Source organism: Hyperoodon ampullatus (genome assembly GCF_949752795.1).
Source record: "Hyperoodon ampullatus genome assembly, chromosome: 7".
Lineage (NCBI taxonomy): Eukaryota > Metazoa > Chordata > Mammalia > Artiodactyla > Ziphiidae > Hyperoodon > Hyperoodon ampullatus.
Window position 1 is genome coordinate 71,411,900 of NC_136920.1, and position 21,468 is coordinate 71,433,367.

The 21,468-nt window shown below is 37.2% G+C and overlaps 1 protein-coding gene across 3 annotated transcripts in view; it reads right to left on the reverse strand.

Annotated features, from left to right (window-relative positions):
• SOX6 (SRY-box transcription factor 6) overlaps positions 1 to 21,468 on the reverse strand; it is a gene marked incomplete at both ends in the record, with an annotated part of 642,056 nt that overhangs the window by 387,855 nt on the left and 232,733 nt on the right. For all 3 annotated transcript variants that reach the window (XM_079708162.1, XM_079708163.1, XM_079708164.1), the window contains one exon: positions 133 to 373. In XM_079708162.1, coding sequence (XP_079564288.1) covers positions 133 to 373 — 241 coding nt within the window. The remainder of the gene's footprint in view (positions 1 to 132; positions 374 to 21,468) is intronic.

Sequence of the window (21,468 nt, forward strand, 5' to 3'; positions counted from 1 at the left end):
TGGTCGTTTTCAGCGCCTGAACACAAATAACTCTAATGATACAGATTCTGAGCTTTCTCTAAAATACTTATTTGTAATGAGCCCATAATAACAGACATACTTGGTGACAGTGGCCAGATTTTAAAAGCTCACCATTCTTTGCTGAGACGACAGAACACTGTCCCAGTCAGCATCCTGTTGAATGGTATTGACAAGTGTTGGTAGCTCCTCAGAGTGAGGTTTGTTGTGCATTATGGGGTGCAGAGGCAGATGGGAGGCCACATGTTGATCACTGCCCTCTTCCTTTTCCCTTGAGGTCAAATCTTGGGTCATTGCTTCCTCTCCATCAGCTGCACAGGCAAATGGAGAGGTGGCTTGCTTGGAAGACATTCTTCTGCAGAATAAGGAAACAGCATGGATTTTTAAAAGGGCTGTCAATGACAAAAGAATAAACCATCCCTTACATGTGGCTAATTCAGGAAAAAAGGAAAGTTCTCTAACTTCAGAAATGTTTATGATCTACTCTAAACCACTGAAAAAGAACTCTTAGCTTATCTGTTCCACTTTCCCTCTTTGCTTTTAATTCAAGCAAACTTCTTCCCAGTAATTGCTGCACATTTTCTTTCTTACCAATCCACAAATGAAATTTTTATGGAATAAGTTTTCATAATGTATAGTATATGTATGCGTGTATTTTTCCTCCCAGTTCTCCCAACTAGATTATTGAGAGTAATTCAGTTGATGGTTAGCAATGAAAAAAAATGAATGAATGAACAGCAAATGAGCCACTTTGGAGGATGAGTTGAAATTACAAAAATCCAAATTTCTCTTATGCTTTATGTAGGAACAAAGGAAGTCTATGTAAGAAAATATGATCAGGAGAGTAAGCAATCTATGATGAAAATCCTAAACAAACTTGGTCCTGACTTCTTAGTTTATACCTTGCATTATGAGTACTAGGCCTAACACTGATTAGTGTCAATCTGATCTTTTTCTAAAGACCTTCAAGCTGTGTCAGTTGCTACAAGTAAACTTTTAAGTGACATACTGATTGAGTAGCTGATAATGCTAAATTAGTTTTAAGGCAATTTGTGACATTTTAATTGAGTATATGAAATAACTATGCTTCTATTTGATATTAGAAAGTACATATAAGATTCAAAGCATTTACTATGAGGAGTAAAATGCCTACTATTCATAATATTCTTAAAACTCCAAAAACAATTACTGCACATTCTTCTATGTATCCACAAGTAAACATCGACTATACTCAGCACAGTGAAGACAAGGTCTTCATTCTGTGCTTTCATATACAATCAGAAAATCATGATTGTTAGACAGAATTTCAAAACTTTTAGAATATCAGTTTATCAAGATGATTTTCTTAGAAAAATGTTTAGAAATAAAATCACCAGAAGTTTATAACTTAAAAGAAGAGGCAACTGAGTATATTTTCTAAAACTTTACATTGTTTTTGGTTTATAGTACAGTTAGCTCTAAAATTGCTGTGTAACGAAAGGAATAAAATCTCCACCTTAATTGCTCTTTAACATTAATTGATTTCATACTATTTTTTAAAAATGCACAAATCAGTTAACATAGGAAACCACATGAGCATTTTTCAAATTAGCAAATCATTAACTTGCTAGTACTGTTTCTACAGACAAATAAATACTGATTAAAGGGTCTAGAAATCTGAGATTAACAGTTAAATTTACAAATCTGTCACATGCTTTCATGAATATTGCAGTGAAGGAAATATCAAGTGCAAAGAAAAATAATTAAGTTAATTCCAATTTAAACAGTAGTTTTTATGTAGCAGCCCATGTTTCACATAGGATTTAACAGCTAATGCTAAATTTCTCACAATTAATGAGGGGACTCAGATTTAGTATCCTACAGTGAAAAAAATTAATGTAAGATCAGCTAATTTAATTATGCACAGTTCTAAATAAAAGTATTACGGGCTTTTGAAGTGCTTTGAAACACATTAAAATGCTGATACCTACTTATAATAATCATTCTACAAATAATAAAAATTGAATCTACTAGATTTGATACTAGAAAATAATATGGAGGAAAAAAAGTACAGAAGTATATCTATGTTTTCTTTGAGGAGAAAGAAAAATGTTCTAATGAGTACTTTATCAAAGAATTAGATAAGTATATCCTTGACTAATTTCTATCAATAATGACAAATGGAGAAATGCATATAAACTTACAGAAAATGATACCAAATGATGTTTCTTATAACACAGGAATCATCTAGAACTTACTTCATTAGCCTCATAAATACTATAGTAAAACCAGGCAAATTATAACTTCTGCAAATTTATCAAGAGCTTGCCATTAACAACAAGAGTGTTTTCATAGTTCAGATAATAACAGTACCAATAATGTAATCATTCACATTAAAGACAAAAGAATGAATTTACTGCTGCTTTTTAAAACAGCTAAATACAATTGAAAGTCATAATCCAAAACTCAGAGTGACTTTAGTTCCCCAACAAACGTCCTCTTATTATAAAGTGACTTGGCTCCTTCCAATAGCAATATCTGTGATTGTTGGTTTAGTATAAATTAATCACAACACAAAACCCAAAATGAAAGTCTCTTAAGCATAATTTCAACTATAAACTGCACCAATGAACAACAGTGCACAATCCTAATTAAACACAACCACGCAGCTGTAAAAATAGACTAAAGCTGTCCAAAGCTATGGGTTGAGTTTAAAGGCTGGTTTGTAGAGTGTTTTCTTAAGGAAGGCTGGGCCCTCTGTCTTAATCAGCCAATAAATTACTTCCTGCAATTACATTAAATAGAAAATTATTTTCAAACGGGGAGTGTTAATTGAAAATCAAAATTCAGAGGGAAGTTTAGAAATTACACGCTGAATACAATTAGTGAGGAAAGGCTTCACCTCTACTTCATCAACAGTCTTCTGGTGATTCCTCCAGTGACCATTCAGGAAAGCTACCAATTTATAACATCACATACTTTGTCTTTTATTTTGCACCTACAAATACAAATGTGTATCAAGGTTGCAAATAAAAGATAGGCTGCCAAAAAAAAAAGCAATATTAAATCTGACTGTTCATCCTCAGTCCACATCATCATTAAAGGACAAGAAGAGGGGAAAGGTAAGACAATAATGCTTAAAAACCAAGGAAGGCATACTCAACTTCAAAATCCCTCCCTTTAGCAAAGGAATTAACATTTTTTTGTTCCAAGAATACTTTTCCATATCATATTTTATTTATTTAATATTTATTTAATTTCTTGTGTTTCCTTTAGTTCTCAATATGTTGTTAGCAGAAAAAAAGGTGATTCTTTTTCTTTTAGCTAGGTATTGCCCCACTGTAGACATTTCCTTTTGATAAAATTGTTGGGCTCCTTTCAGGTTTGTTTTTTATTGATGGTTTTGTTGTAGTTTTTTTGCTTCGGATGGTGATTTTGTTGCATTTTTAAAAGGAAAATGTGCACAAATTCTTTTTAATGCAGTTTTAAGAGTCTTGGATTTACTGACTATTAGATTCAATTTACTGATTATTTTTTGCAAAATTATTTGTTATAGAATCCTTCAATTTACTGATTACACCCTCATTCATTTCACTTCTTTACTTTAGCTTTCCCTTTTACTAGACCAACTAAACTGTATTCTAGAAGTTGCAAAGATACTTGACTTTTGGTAATACCTTTACTATAGTCATTGCACCGTGGCTACTCTCCTATAGAAACTCATAAATCAAATATACACTTGCTTTAATGATTTAAAATATCACATGGGATGCTTACTTTTATTTTTAATCCTCATGTTAGTAATTTTTCATTACAAAAACTTTCACTCCCAGTGTACTAGAACAGTATCTTACTTTAGCTGCTGCCATATACAACTCATAAGCAAAAGAATTAAAATCCTTGTGAAAACGGTCAATTTCTATGTGACTTAACTTTGTTTTATTTTTGCACTATTATAACTTAAAAATCATTCAAATGAATTGTTTTTTTAATTTGTATTAAAAAAAAATATCTCCCTAGTTATACCCCTTGAAAACAGGGGTTTATAATGGAAGTGCTGACACAACCCTAACTAAAGCAGCGCAAATGTTGCCGCTATAATACACAAAATCAAGTTCTATTATTCTAAACTATCCTCGCTCATGGGATTTTTCTTTACTGTGCTCCCAGCCAAACTGCTGAAGCATGAAAAATTTAAATGCAATCAAATGCGCCCAATTCTACTTTACTAGAACAAGTGTCTACAGTGGTACAATCTTAAAAGGAGATGCAACAGATTTGTTTGGTGTTTTTTTTAACTGTTTATTTATAATACAGTGCATTGGAGATAAAATAAAAGAGGAAATTACACTCACATGGTACCAGTGTATTGACTACACAGAGTACATTATAATCAGAGAGAAAAACTACATTGTCAACTTATCACATTGGTTAAACAAGATGGTTTTCTGGGGCATAGCTATTATCAAGTAAAACCTCCAAAGAGAATAACATATCTTTGGACACATAAAACTAAATTCCCATCATGTGTTCCCGAGTTTGAAATGTCTCTGCCCAGCAGATCAAGTGAATTCCCAGGATGCCAGCCATTGGGAAGAACTTCAGGGCTTAGGACTTTTGAAAATGAGATTGTAGGAGATAAAGTCTCTAGTAAGTGATAAAGTTTTCTAGGAAGCCAGTAGTAGTACCTCTAGGAAGATTATAATTATTTTACTCCAAAACCCCAGTATAAAAGCTGAATGTTTAGACCATTACCAACCTACTCAGACAGTAAATTTCCTTTATGTTCTTTAACAAGAAATCAAGATTAGCTGGTCCAAGACTTGATAAAATGATGAGGACTGGATATCTACACATTAAGTCTTCTATCTCAGAAAAACCTTATTTTCTAGAAATTTAAATCTTTCTTATTTGATGGTGCTATTTAAAAAAGAAAAAACAGTTATTTTTATGTCTAAAAGTTAGGATTTTTTAAAACAACTTTCTCGTAAGGCATAGTCATGTGAAATTACTTTTTTTTTCCTTTACCATTGTTTGGAAGGAATTCACCTCAAAACTATCATTTGGGACTGACATGATTATCCAAAGGAGCCACTGAATTTATTACAACAATATTTTTAATCTGTTTTTTCAAATGTTTTCATTACTTCTGAGATTATTATCAAATGGCATTCACTTTTTAGGTGTGCTACATTTACTCAAAAGAAGCCCTGTTTGAAACATAAAGCAACATTTTAATAGTTGGTTTACTTAAAGAAAAAATTAAAATTTCAGGCCAACATTCACATTTCTTTTTGCAACTCAGCCCCAGGCTACCAAGGTAGACTTATTTCAGTCAGGTAGTTCACTGTTAATTTAATGCTGCAATTGATCTGATACTGAGAAATAAACAAATAATTTTCCAAAAATATAACAGAGTGCCTCTCATTTTAAGGAGCATGAGTAACAGATATGTTCAGCTGCCAAAATGCACAATACCCAGGAACCCCTACAAAGGATGCCAGGCCACCCAGCCTAGGGTAAAGAATGATTTTAAAACCCTCTTCCTGTACCTCTAATTCCCACGTTTAAGTATTGGGGGGAGGGTGGACAGGTGGGGGGAGGGACCCTTATTTCAGACATTAAAATGAAGGTAACCCTTTTAAAACTTTTCCCGCTTCATTCAGGTAAAGCCTGAGGGTTGTTATTGATTCTTGTACTGTTTTATCCGGCGCTACCACCTGTCCCTCACTCCACCTCCAATCTTCCCTAGGCTTCTGCCAGGTTTTTCTCTCACTTCCATCTCTTTAATAAGCAAATGAGAAAATTCCATGAAAAAGAAGCGTATAAGCTTTCAGAGTTACCTTGGAGAGTTATAAACCTATCTTTTAAAGTCTGTAGTGGCTCTTTCAGAGTATATATGGTAACATATACAGACAATACGTGTTAGAAGAAAACTCATTGATTTGAGTTAGTTGTCAAATCAGTAGTAATGAGGGAAATGAAATACGCTGAAGCCCTTGAAGTATGTCTATGAAAGGGCTTAAATTAATGGATTTTGACTTATTTAAGGCTTCTACTTTTTCACACCAAAGCTCCAAAACTGTATTCAAAGGCCTTCTGAGGTTCTTACAAAACAGGGACTACCTGGAACAGATTCTTCTCAAGTCATCAAAGTTTGTGTTTCTAGAGTTTATATTTAGCTGACAATATTGCTGTCACTTTATATAGCTTAAGACTGTTCTTTGGACTAGAGCTCATATGTCTTGGAATGCTTTGACTCATGAATTGTTTCTCCTGATAATGTTACATCACGTAACCATCTCTGTCTAATTGGTTAGTATCTGCTGGAGGAGGCAGGCAACCAGCCTAATGACTAGCCTGCCTGACTGACTGCCTATGGAAAACCTATAATTATTACATGTGTCTCTGAGTATCCAGTTTCTTCCTGGGATCAAAACAACTTGCCTTCATGTAACCTCTATCAATACTTTTTGCTTGATAGAAACAATATTGAATTTTTCCCAAAGCTTATCTACCAGTAACTTGTTGAGATCTTTGCTTTGGAAAGCCAGGCCCAGAATATATAAATAAAACCAGTCACCTAACAATAAGAGCAAAACCAAACAATGGCTACTATAAATACACACTAACTAAGAGGATTTTAATCAAGCACAATGACTTTATAACTCAAATGAAAGACTTCTATGTGGCTTGAGTGAAAGAAAGCTGTCTAAAATAATAGAATGAATTTATTGATATACATTCACTTTGAATCTCCTCTTCACATGAAATGAGAACCATAATTTTTAAAGTGAATACCAAACATGTCTTTGTCAGCTTAAAACCAATCCACAAATATGGAAGCCCAATATGGATATCGTATCCAATTATCAATAAATATTATAAACCAGAACAATAACTTCTCAGAGAGAAGGGTAGGTAGGAAGCTGTCACTATACTTCTCCATTCTCACCTCTATTTTCACTTTTTAATATTACCAGAAAAAAGAGAAAAATGAAAATTTATACTATATGAATAGTTTCAAAAAATGAAAGCTCACACATAGTGCCCCAGTGAGCAAAATTATATAAAGAAGCTAATCTCTGAGGTTCTCCTTTAGCTAAATAAAGCAAGCCAGCAATTTCTCTCTTTCATGTAATGAAATAAGGTATAAATTTCAGGTTCTTATCAAATAAGAGGAGGAGGGCCAGGAAGAAGAGGAATGGGGAGGGGAACAGGAGAGGGTGGAGAAGGAGAGGAGAAGGGGGAGGGACGAAGGGGAAAGGGAAGAGAGAAACAACCGTGGCTTTGCAGTTCATTTTCAGTTTGTCTACTTAATGAAAACCTCATTGTACAACCCTGAAAACCATTTCCAGCAGGCAAAGTATTTCTGATTCAGCAGAGGTTACACAAGCATCAAAGCAGTTAAATATAGGTGCCAAGCCACATTGCCAGGAGCTCTTAGTACTGTGAGTTAGTGTTACCTGACGACAGCTTAGTGAATATAAAATTACTTGTTTCTCCAAATGAAGACAATCAAATTGCCACCTTCCATTGTAATAATGCACAACTAGTGATCAGCAAAGTGCAAACATAATTACCATGAAGAAAACAAAAAATCAAATCTAAATCTCTCTACAGAGTAAACACATCTATCTGGCTTCCACCAAAAAGGAGTGCATTTCAATGCTGAATGCTGTGATGCAATCTTTGTTATTTAACAAGACTTATTAGTCTTACAGTAAATTAAAATGGAAAACAACAAGAAAGACCAATTAACAAAAAGTGAATACAAATGCCAATAAGAGTACTACAACTTTCCAGACAGAGTATAAGGCCTACAAATTGTGCCACTGCCATTTGACCTGATAATGTTAAGTGTATGTCAGCAGCACCACCATTATAAAAACTACGCTTTCAGAGACTTCTTTCTAGCCTAGAAACCTTTCAGCAGGTCGAAAAAAACAGGTATTATCCAAGCTCAAAAGCTTTTGTCTTAACTTTTCCTTAAAAGAAAAAAGTTATGCCTTATTGTCTTCTAAAGTGACCTGTATTTTTGAGGTTGAAAATTCACCTCACAAAATTGATTTATTATCTCTATCCAAGTTTAGAAAAATAACCAAGCATAGGGTACATGTCCACAACTTTTATTACTGAGACACTCAGCATCTGGAATTCCTATCCAAATGTGGTGGCCAGGTTGGGCCACTATGAAAGTGATTTCAGTAACCCATAGCTGGGTTAGTATTAAAGCCCTGAAAATTTGACATGTTTTTCCCATACCCTGAAGATTTCTAAGTAATCTATATAAATATAGATGTTGCTCCAATCAAACTGCTTTCTTAAAAGCTCTCTTACTAAAGTGATTTTATACCTATCTAACTCAAAATTTAAAACACTCAGATTTACATCATCCCTTCCAATATGGCAAAAACTATCTTTCCCATTTCAAAACACTCCTAACAGGGGTTTTCTTCTTTCACCAATAATGTCTTCCTTTTCATTAAAATATGCTCAACATTGCTAATTATTAGAAAAACGCATATCAAAACTACAACGAGGTATCACCTCACACTGGTCAGAATGGTCATCATCAAAAAGTCTACAAATAGTAAATGCTGGAGAGGGTGTGGAGAAAAGGGAACCCTCCTACACTGTTGGTAGAAATGTAAATTGGTGCAGCCACTATGGAGAACAGGATGGAGGTTCCTTAAAAATGTAAAAATAGAGCTACCATATGATGCAGCAATCCCACTCCTGGGCATATATCCAGAAAAGACAAAGACTCTAATTCAAAAAGATATGTGCACACCAATGTTCATTGCAGTACTATTTATAATAGCCAAGACATGAAAGCAACCTCAATGTCCATCAACAGATGAATGGCTAAAGAAGATGTGGTACATATATACAATGGAATATTACTCAGCCATAAAAAGGAATGAAATAATGCCATTTGCAGCAACATGGATGGACCTGGAGATTATCATACTAAGTGAAGTAAGCCAGACAGAGAAAGACAAATATCATATAATATCACTTATATGTCAAATCTTAAAAAATGATACAAATGAACTTATTTACAAAGCAGAAATATATATTTCAATAAAAAAATTTAAAAAATAATGTCCCCCTTTTTATCAGAAAAGTATATCTTACATATAATAGCTGATATTCCATTTTTACCTGATATCTCTATTCTAAATAATTTCATTTATAATCCTCTAACTCAAAAATGGACCAGTTGAACTGATTCACTTTGTTATAAAGCAGAAACTAATTAAAAAAAAAAAAAAGGACCAGTTGAAGGAGAAGGGGTAGCACAGCAAAGAGTGAAAGTGCAATGAATTAGGGACCATCAACAACATAAGATTCCCTGAGCTTGAATCTCAGCATTTAAATTCAGACATCTGCAATCAGATAGATCATTCCTTTGAAGGATGCTTTCATCCTTTATAAACCTGAAATGGCCAGTCAGTCTTACATTGCATTCCTATTCCACCATTCCTCCATTTTATTAGGAAAGAGTGGAGGAAAGGGTGAGATGAAGGTACTGGGTTGACTTTGTGGCAAAATCAAAAGCAGAATAAGGACAGGAGAAACAGGAGAAAGGGAAAGTCTAAAGTCTAGTGCAAGTTTTATTGTGATTTGAAATAAATTTCATATCATTAAGAGAAGTCTGCATGTGAGGAATAAGATAGTTTTAAAGGAAAGATCTTTTTCCTTCACCTTGCCAAAGAAGTTTTTCCCCAAAGGACCTTACTTATAAGCTTAACACAATAAAACCCCCCCTACAAGGGGGGGTGGTGGTGGCAATCAGTATTTTTTTAACTTCAATGATGAGTAATTTAATATGTTCCTAAAATTATGATCCTACAGAATATTCCTTACAATACAGTAATAATAAAAAGTGTCCACAAAAAGAGAAAAGGAAACCTATTGTCAGAAAATATCTTCCAGACCCAGGGAGATAAATGCTTGCATAAATATTATCAAAAGCTTATGGCGGGGAGCCGGAGGAAGATGGCGGAAGAGTAAGACGCGGAGATCACCTTCCTCCCCACAGATACATCAGAAATTCATCTACACGTGGAACAACTCCAACAGAACACCTACTGAACGCTGACAGAAGACCTCAGACCCCCCAAAAGGCAAGAAACTCCCCACATACCTGGGTAGGTCAAAAGAAAAAAAGAATAAACAGAGACAATAGGTTATGGACGGGACCTGCACCAGTGGGAGGGAGCCGTGAAGGAGGGAAGGTTTCTACACACTACAAGCCCCTTCGAGGGCGGAGACTGCAGGTGGCGGAGGGGGAAAGCTTCGGAGTAGCGGAGGAGAGCACAGCAACAGGGGTGTGGAGGGCAAAGCAGAGAGATTTTGGCACAGAGGATCGGTGCCCTCAGGCACACACCAGCCCGAGAGACTTGTCTGCTCGGCCGCCAGGGCGGGCGGGGCTGGGAGCTGAGGCTCGGGTATCGGCTTTCAGTCGGAGCGCAGGGAGAGGTCTGGGGCTGGCGGCAGGAAGAGACCCTGAAGGGGTTAGTGCTAGCCCGGAGGGAGTCCGGGGAAAGGGTCTGGAGCTACCGGAGAGGCAAGAGACTTTTTTCCCTTTTGTTGCCTGGTGCGCGAGGAGAGGGCATTCCCCTCCCTCCCCTCTGCCTGAGTGAGCCAGAGCCCCCGAATCAGCGGCTCCTTTAAAACCGTCCTGTCTGAGCGAAGAACGGACGCCCTCCGGCGACCTACGCGCAGAGGCGGGGCCAGGTCCAAGGCTGAGACCCGGGAGCTGTGAGAGCAGAGACAGGGAAATCTCTCTGTGCAGCCTCCGAGGCAGCGGATTAAAGCTCCACAGTCCATTTGATGTGCCCTGCGTCTGTGGAGTGCATGAATGGACAGCGAATCATCCCAAATTGAGGAAGTGGACCTTGAGGACAAGATTTAAGACTTTCCCCCCTTTTTTTTTCCTCTTTTTACAACGAATTATCTCAAATTAAGGAGGTGGACTTAGCAAGATTTCAGACTTTTCGCCCTTTTCCTCTTTTTACAACGAATTATCCCAAATCGAGGAGGTGGACTTGGAGAGCAAGATTTTTGATTTTTCCCCCTGCTCTCTTTTTGTGAATGTGTATGTGTAATCTTCTGTGTAAGATTCTCTCTGTATAGCTTTGCTTCCACCATATGTCCCAGGGTTCTTTCGGTCCGTGTTTTTTTTTCAATAATTACTTTTTAATTTTAATAACGCTACTATATTTCATACTTTATTCTATTTTACTTTACCTGCTCTTTCTTTTTTTCCTCCCTTCCCTTCCTCCCTCCCTCCCTCCGCTCCTCCTTTCCTTCTTTCTTTTTCTTTCCTCCATCCCTCCCTCCCTCCCACCCTTCTTCTTTCCACTTTCTTTTTCTTTCCTTCCTCCCTCCCTCCCTCCTGTCTTTCTTTCTTTCTTTCTTTCCTTCCTCCCTCCCTCCCTCTCTTCTTCCATTCACTCTTCCTTTTGCTTTCATTCCTCCCTCCCTCCCTCCTTTCTTTCCTTTCTTTCCATCCTTCCTCCCTCCCTCCTTTCTTTCTTCCTTCCTTCCTTCCTTCCTTACTTCCCTTCTTCCTTTCTTTCAATCTCTCTTTCTTTCTTCTACTAATTATTTCTTTCTACTTTTTCTCACTGTTATTCTGAGCCGGGTGGATGAAAGGCTCTTGGTGCTGCAGCCAGGAGTTAGTGCTGTGCCTCTGAAGTGGGAGAGCCAACTTCAGGACACGGGTCCACAAGAGACCTCCCAGCTCCACATAATATCAAGCAGCGAAAATCTCCCAGGGATCTCCATCTCAACACCAGCACCCGGCTTCAGTCAACGACCAGCAAGCTACAGTGCTGGTCACCCTATGCCAAGCAAATAGCAAGGCAGGAACACAACCCCACCCATTAGCAGAGAGGATACCTAAAAACATAATAAGGCCACAGGCACCCCAAAACACACCACCAGACGTGGACCTGTCCACCAGAAAGACAAGATCGAGCTTCAACCACCAGAACACAGGCATTAGTCCCCCCCACCAGGAAGCCTACACAACCTACTGAAACAACCTTAGCCACGGGGAACAGACACCAAAAACAACGGGAACTACGAATCTGCAGCCTGCAAAAAGGAGACCCCAAACACAGTAACATAAGCAAAATGAGAAAGCAGAAAAACACACAGCAGGTGAAGGAGCAAGATAAAAACCTACCAGACCTAACAAATGAAGAGGTAATAGGCAGTCTACCTGAAAAAGAATTCAGAATAATGATAGTAAAGATGATCCAAGATTCTATTTCCCAGATCCAAAATCTTGGAAATAGAATAGACAATATGCAAGAAACAGTTAACAAGGACCTAGAAGAACTAAAGATGAATCAAGCATCGATTAAAAACACAATAAATGAAATCAAAAATACTCTAGATGGGATCAATAGCAGAATAACTGAGGCAGAAGAACGGATAAGTGAGGTGGAAGATAAAATAGTGGAAATAACTGATGCAGAGAAAAATAAAGAAAAAAGAATGAAAAGAACAGAGGACAGTCTCAGAGACCTCTGGGACAACATTAAACGCACCAACATTCGAATTATAGGGGTTCCAGAAGAAGAAGAGAAAAAGAAAGGGACTGAGAAAATATTTGAAGAGATTATAGTTGAAAACTTCCCTAATATGGGAAAGGAAATAGTTAATCAAGTCCAGGAGGCACAGAGAGTCCCATACAGAATAAATCCAAGAAGAAATACGCCAAGACACATATTAATCAAACTGTCAAAAATTAAACACAAAGAAATCATATTAAAAGCAGCAAGGGAAAAACAACAAATAACACACAAGGGAATCCCCATCAGGTTAACAGCTGATCTCTCAGCAGAAACTCTACAAGCCAGAAGGGAGTGGCAGGACATAATTAAAGTGATGAAGGAGAGAAACCTGCAACCAAGATTACTCTACCCAGCAAGGATCTCATTCAGATTTGATGGAGAAATTAAAACGTTTACAGACAAGCAAAAGCTGAGAGAGTTCAGCACCACCAAACCAGCTTTACAACAAATGCTAAAGGAACTTCTCTAGGCAAGAAACACAACAGAAGGACTATACCTACAATAACGAACCCAAAGCCATTAAGGAAATGGGAATAGGAACATACATATCAATAATTACCTTAAATGTAAATGGACTAAATGCTCCCACCAAAAGACACAGAGTAGCTGAATGGATACAAAAACAAGACCCATATATATGCTGTCTACAAGAGACCCACTTCAGACCTAGAGACACATACAGATTGAAAGTAAGGGGATGGAAAAAGATATTCCATGCAAATGGAAATCAAAAGAAAGCTGGAGTAGCAATTCTTATATCAGACAAAATAGACTTTAAAATAAAGACTATTAGAAGAGACAAAGAAGGACACTACATAACGATAAAGGGATCGATCCAAGAAGAAGATATAACAATTGTAAATATTTATGCACCCAACATAGGAGCACCTCAATACATAAGGCAAATACTAACAGCCATAAAAGGGGAAATCGACAGTAACACAATCATAGTAGGGGACTTTAACACCCCACTTTCACCAATGGACAGATCATCCAAAATGAAAATAAATAAGGAAACACAAGCTTTAAATGATACATTAAACAAGATGGACTTAATTGATATTTATAGGACATTCCACCCAAAAACAACAGAATACACATTTTTCTCAAGTGCTCATGGAACATTCTCCAGGATAGATCATATCTTGGGTCACAAATCAAGCCTTGGTAAATTTAAGAAAATTGAAATTGTATCAAGTATCTTTTCTGACCACAATGCTATGAGACTAGACATCAATTACAGGAAAAGATCTGTAAAAAATACAAACACATGGAGGCTAAACAATACACTACTCAATAATGAAGTGATCACTGAAGAAATCAAAGAGGAAATTAAGAAATACTTAGAAACAAATGACAATGGAGACACGACGACCCAAAACCTATGGGACGCAGCAAAAGCAGTTCTAAGGGGGAAGTTTATAGCAATACAATCCCACCTTAAGAAACAGGAAACATTTCGAGTAAACAACCTGACCCTGCACCTAAAGCAATTAGAGAAAGAAGAACAAAAAACCCCCAAAGTTAGCAGAAGGAAAGAAATCATAAAGATCAGATCAGAAATAAATGAAAAAGAAATGAAGGAAACGATAGCAAAGATCAACCAAACTAAAAGCTGGTTCTTTGAGAAGATAAACAAAATTGACAAACCATTAGCCAGACTCATCAAGAAAAGAAGGGAGAAGACTCAAATCAGTAGAATTAGAAATGAAAAAGGAGAAGTAACAACTGACACTGCAGAAATACAAAAGATTATGAGAGATTACTATAAGCAACTCTATGCCAATAAAATGGACAACCTGGAAGAAATGGACAAATTCTTAGAAATGCACAACCTACCAAGACTGACTCAGGAAGAAATAGAAAATATGAATAGACCAATCACAAGCACTGAAATTGAAACTGTGATTAAAAATCTTCCATCAAACAAAAGCCCAGGACCAGATGGCTTCACAGGCGAATTCTATCAAACATTTAGAGAAGAGCTAACACCCATCCTTCTCAAACTCTTCCAAACAATATCAGAGGAAGGAACACTCCCAAACTCATTCTACGAGGCCACCATCACCTTGATACCAAAACCAGGCAAGGATGTCACAAAGAAAGAAAACTACAGGCCAATATCACTGATGAACATAGATGCAAAAATCCTCAACAAAATACTAGCAAACAGAATCCAACAGCACATTAAAAGGATCATACACCATGATCAAGTGGGGTTTATTCCAGGAATGCAAGGATTCTTCAATATACGCAAATCAATCAATGTGATACACCATATTAACAAGTTGAAGGAGAAAAACCATATGATCATCTCAATAGATGCAGAGAAAGCTTTCAACAAAATTCAACACCCATTTATGATAAAAACCCTGCAGAAAGTAGGCATAGAGGGAACTTTCCTCAACATAATAAAGGCCATATATGACAAACCCACAGCCAACATTGTCCTCAATGGTGAAAAACTGAAACCATTTCCACTAAGATCAGGAACAAGACAAGGCTGCCCACTCTCACCACTCTTATTCAACATAGTTTTGGAAGTTTTAGCCACAGCAATCAGAGAAGAAAAGGAAATAAAAGGAATCCAAATTGGAAAAGAAGAAGTAAAGCTGTCACTGTTTGCAGATGACATGATACTATACATAGAGAATCCTAAAGATGCTACCGAAAAACTACTAGAGCTAATCAATGAATTTGGTAAAGTAGCAGGATACAAAATTAATGCACAGAAATCTCTGGCATTCCTGTACACTAATGATGAAAAATCTGAAAATGAAATCAAGAAAACACTCCCATTTACCATTGCAACAAAAAGAATAAAATATCTAGGAATAAACCTACCTAAGGAGACAAAAGACCTGTATGCAGAAAATTATAAGACACTGATGAAAGAAATTAAAGATGATATAAATAGATGGAGAGATATACCATGCTCCTGGATTGGAAGAATCAATATTGTGAAAATGACTCTACTACCCAAAGCAATCTACAGATTCAATGCAATCCCTATCAAACTACCACTGGCATTTTTCACAGAAGTAGAACAAAAAATTTCAAAATTTGTTTGGAAAAACAAAAGACCCCGAATAGCCAAAGCAATCTTGAGAACGAAAAACGGAGCTGGAGGAATCAGGCTGCCTGACTTCAGACTATACTACAAAGCTACAGTAATTAAGACAGTGTGGTACTGGCATAAAAACAGAAAGATAGATCAGTGGATCAGGATAGAAAGCCCAGAGATAAACCCACGCACATATGGCCAACTTATCTTTGATAAAGGAGGCAGGAATGTACAGTGGAGAAAGGACAGCCTCTTCAATAAGTGGTGCTGGGAAAACTGGACAGGGACATGTAAAAGTATGAGATTAGATCATTCCCTAACACCATACACAAAAATAAGCTCAAAATGGATTAAAGACCTAAATGTAAGGCCAGAAACTATCAAACTCTTAGAGGAAAACATAGGTAGAACACTCTATGACATAAATCACAGCAAGATCCTTTTGGACCCACCTCCTAGAGAAATGGAAATAAAAACAAAGATAAACAAATGGGACCTAATGAAACTTCAAAGCTTTTGCACAGCAAAGGAAACCATAAACAAGACCAAAAGACAACCCTCAGAATGGGAGAAAATATTTGCAAATGAAGCAACTGACAAAGGATTAATCTCCAAAATTTATAAACAGCTCATGCAGCTCAATAGCAAAAAAACAAACAACCCAATCCAAAAATGGGCAGAAGACTTAAATAGGCATTTCTCCAAAGAAGATATACAGACTGCCAACAAACACATGAAAGAATGATCAACATCATTAATCATTAGAGAAATGCAAATCAAAACTACAATGAGATATCATCTCACACCAGTCAGAATGGCCATCATCAAGAAATCTAGAAACAATAAATGCTGGAGAGGGTGTGGAGAAAAGGGAACACTCTTGCACTGCTGGTGGGAATGTGAATTGGTACAGCCACTATGGAGAACAGTATGGAGGTTCCTTAAAAAACTAAAAATAGAACTACCATATGACCCAGCAATCCCACTACTAGGCATATACCCTGAGAAAACCATAATTCAAAAAGAGACATGTACCAAAATGTTCATTGCAGCTCTATTCACAATAGCCCGGAGCTGGAAACAACCTAAGTGTCCATCATCGGATGAATGGATAAAGAAGATGTGGCACATATATACAATGGAATATTACTCAGCCATAAAAAGAAACGAAACTGAGCTATTTGTAATGAGGTGGATAGACCTAGAGTCTGTCATACAGAGTGAAGTAAGTCAGAAAGAGAAAGACAAATACCGTATGCTAACACATATATATGGAATATAAAAAAAAAAAAAATGTCATGAAGAACCTAGGGGTAAAACGGGAATAAAGACACAGACCTACTTGAGAATGGACTTGAGGATATGGGGAAGGGGAAGGGTAAGCTGTGACAAAGGGAAAGAGAGGCATGGACATATATACACTACCAAACGTAAGGTAGATAGATAGCGGGAAGCAGCCGCAGAGCACAGGGAGATCAGCTCGGTGCTTTGTGACCGCCTGGAGGGGTGGGATGGGGAGGGTGGGAGGGAGGGAGATGCATGAGGGAGGGGATGTGGGAACAGATGTATATGTATGACTGATTCACTTTGTTATAAAGCAGAAACTAATTAAAAAAAAAAAAAAAAAAGCTTATGGCGGGCCTCCCTGGTGGCGCAGTGGTTGAGAGTCCGCCTGCCGATGCAGGGGATACGGGTTCGTGCCCCGGTCCGGGAGGATCCCACATGCCGCGGAGCGGCTGGGCCCGTGAGCCATGGCCGCTGAGCCTGCGCATCCGGAGCCTGTGCTCCGCAACGGGAGAGGCCACAACAGTGAGAGGCCCGCATACCGCAAAAAAAAAAAAAAAAAAAAAAAAAGCTTATGGCAAGTGGAAGAACAACAGAAAACATTAATAGATTTTGGGGGTTTTTTAAAGTTCATTCTATATGTTCCATGAAGATAGGGATTATGTCTGTCTTGTTCATTACTGGGTCCCCAGTGAGCAGCATAGTGTACAACACATCGTAGATAATTGATAATGTTGGGAAAAAAAGAGTGAGGAAAAATTAGGGAGGGAGAGATGAGCAAATAGCTTATTTTTTTAAATTAAGGTGAACAGATAATCATAGAAAATGCCACTCACATGTTAATGCTGCCAACCTAAACATTATTCTTTCTCTATATTCTTTTTACCAAAATCTCATTCCTTAACATCTAAATCATTATTTTTATATCTAGATCCCCAACAATGAGCTCTCTTTCACCTCCCTGAAATACAACAGTCCTCAAATGACTGCTAGAAAAGTACATCAAGATTATACCAAGATATACTTTGCTATGTCATACTCAACAAAACAAAATTGGATTCATCATTTTCCTCAATACCCTCCCTCATCCATTCACACCCAGAGGAGCATCATGCTCAGCATGATCCAAGTTCAAAACATGAACACTACATCCATCTCCTCTTTTTTATCCTTGCTCCTCATTGCCAGCCTGTCATTAAGCTCCATCAACACTTTCTTAATAATGTTTTCACGCTCACACCTTCTTACCACACTCATAATCACCTTAGTACAGGGTTTATTACACTTCATACCTAGACTCTTGCAACAGACTGTAAACTGATTTCCCTAATTTCAGTATCTCCAGCTCCAAATCAATCTTACTGCCACTCCTATTATCAGGCCACTCTCTTGCTCGAGAAAAATCAGTGGCTCTCCCCTGATGACAGAAAAAGTCCAAACTCCTGACTATGGCATTCAAGGCCCTCCATCCAGATCCAATCAATCTTTCTAAACTTATCTTCTAGTAGTCTACACTTTAACCTTCTACTCTACTAGACTGATATACTCGGAATTCACTTATTGCTGCCTCCCAGACTTTGCTCTGCCTGTCTCTCCTTATTTCCCTCACCTTCCTTTCTTATCACTAGGAAACCAATTGAGCCTATTCCAGGTAACTAGATCCACCCTACTAATCACTTCTAATAAGTGCTCTGAACTTTTATTTTTTATATAACTCATTCAACACAATGCATACTATCTTACACAATCTTTTTAAAATATATGCTATAATTATATGTTTATATGTAATCCCAACCAGATTGCAAACTTTTCAAGGGCAGGAACAAAATACTAGGCTTCTCTGTATTCCCACAGCACCTAGTACAATATTTTGCGCAAAGAAAACACTCAATAAATATTTGCCTAAATACTTAAATTTTATTAAATGAATAGGCAGAATTAAAATTAGGATATTACACTTAACCAGAGGATTTAAAGTAAAACTTCTAGATCTCTGTGCATAACTTGGTTTTTCAGGGCTGTCTCCTCTTCCCCCACCCTCTGGCCAATTAAATTCAGTTCATACTTTAAATGTTTTACATATTCTATGGCAAAAAACAAAAACAACAAATCATCAATCTATGTTGTTAGAAACATTCAAAAGATGGATAGATGGACAGACAGACGAACAGCTATGGATGGATGGATAGATGTTGGAGAGATGGTTGAAAAGATACAGAAATAGTATTTGCTAGACATTTAGGAAGTACCAATCCCTATGCTGAGCACTGCTACATGTATTATCTCACTTAGTTCTCAAAACAATTATAGGAGTTAGATAATGTACATTATCCCTCTTTTACAGAAAAGGAAACCAAGGCACAAAAATTTGTATTTAAAAAAAAATATTAAGACTTGCCTAAGGTCATACCTAATAAATAAAGAAGGCAGAATTTGAACTCAGATGGTCTAACTCCAGGGCAGATGCTATTACAATTAAAGGTAACTGATAGTAAATCTAAATTAAATGAATTAACTATTTTCAATTATCATCTGAATTTTTCTTTATTAGTTCATATACTTCCTATAGAATTTTATTTTTAATATTCTGGTTGGATATACTAGATACTCATTTAATCCAAGCGTCAAAGAATTTTCTGTCTTCATTTTTCCCTTGTTCCTTCCTTTCTACTTCTAGGATTTGAGGTATTTAATTACTAGTTAACAACTATAAAAGGAGAGGGGGAAGCAGAAAGGAGAACAGGTGACCTTCTAACCAATCCATTTGACTCTCTGACAGTTCGACAACGAAATTGATTACAGAAATAGTTAAATCTATTGGCACACAAGTCTTAAAGGTTCACTGTAGTTTTCATACAGTAAATTTTTTGGTCATTAACTATCCATGCTCGCCCTGGCATGCTTTTTCTGGGTAGCCTAGATGATCAGCAGTTAACTATATTCTTTTTTTCTGCGGTACACGGGCCTCTCACTGTTGTGCCCTCTCCCGTTGCGGAGCACAGGCTCCGGACGCGCAGGCTCAGCGGCCATGGCTCACGGGCCTAGCCGCTCCGCGGCATGTGGGATCTTCCCGGACCGGGGCACGAACCCATGTCCCCTGCATCGGCAGGCGGACTCTCAACCACTGCGCCACCAGGGAAGCCCCTAACTATATTCTTATACAGACAATTGTGACATAAAATAAGGATGTCACTTCCCATTCATTTCAAGGTCCAGAGAAGTATGAGATCCAATTTCTACCTTACAGCTTTTACCAGAAAAGCCATACCAGAAGCATCATATACAACCGGAGCTGTTTCACTACAAAAGTAGGTGTTGAGGACAGCCTTCAGGGAAAATGAGATGAAGTACTTGAGCAGTATATATTTAACACACCACCCATCTAGAATTCATTTCAGGGAATGCAGAGTTAATCGAAATATCCTCTTAAAATCTGACAACCATATAACATTACATACACCCTAACTTCTGGGGGGAAAAACAGAAAAAGTCCATACCCAAGGGCATTCATTTTTATAAATTGTAAGTCTCTGTGAAAGTTGAAGAAAGGTTTTCACTACTAACTGAAATTTCCACATTTTTTATATACACCAAACAGTCTAGATTCACAAATAAAGTGCTGCTATCCTGTATTTTTCCCTCATTACCTCCACCACCCCTCCCCATTCCTTACAGCTATTTGCTTGAAGTTTCTCACTTGCATTTGCTGGTAACATATTATCATAAACAGCTCCAGGAGATGAGAATCCAATTGTTTCCATGAATCATTGCACAGAATTGTTTGAGTTATCATTATAGAAGACAAGTATGACTACCCACTGTCTTGCACACCAAGGGATTCTTTACTAAGTAGCTATATGCACACCTATCAAGCCACAGAAGTTCTAGTTTACCCAAGCTTAGTTATGGTGGAAAAAAATCCGCATTATTTATCCAGCTTTGTTTTTTCTTCTCATATAAGCACCGCCTCACAATTTCCCAAAGTAGAAACACTTTTACATGCCTCATCTATTAATTTTTTAATTTCTTCAAAAGTAAATCTTTTACTTGCATCCATGGTGCCTAGAACTGGAAAACTGCTACCAGTCTTAACAATCTACTGTCAGAAGGAAAAGTGTGGATTCGTAAAAAGGTTTAGAGTAGGGATTTAAATCCCAGACCTCTCATTTACCAGATCTGTGAACTTGACAAGTTACTTAACTCTCTGAGAGTCCCTGTCCCCATATGTAAAATTAGAGACAACACATCTTCCTGAAGATTAAATTAATATATTACAAGTACTACTTAGCATTTGGTAGGTATTAAATCAACGGTAACTTCCTTTAAATAAAAGTGCACAGAAAAATAGTTTGACTCAAACAAAAATTCTTAAAGAAAGAGATTCTGAATTTTTACAAATCACAGTAAATAAAATTTTCATGGAATACTTTTCCAGTGGCAATATACCCATGACCCAAAGCTAAGTGGGCCAGAGACTAGGACTATGTCAACAGGGTAAAATACATAGAATACTATTTCCCAAAAGGG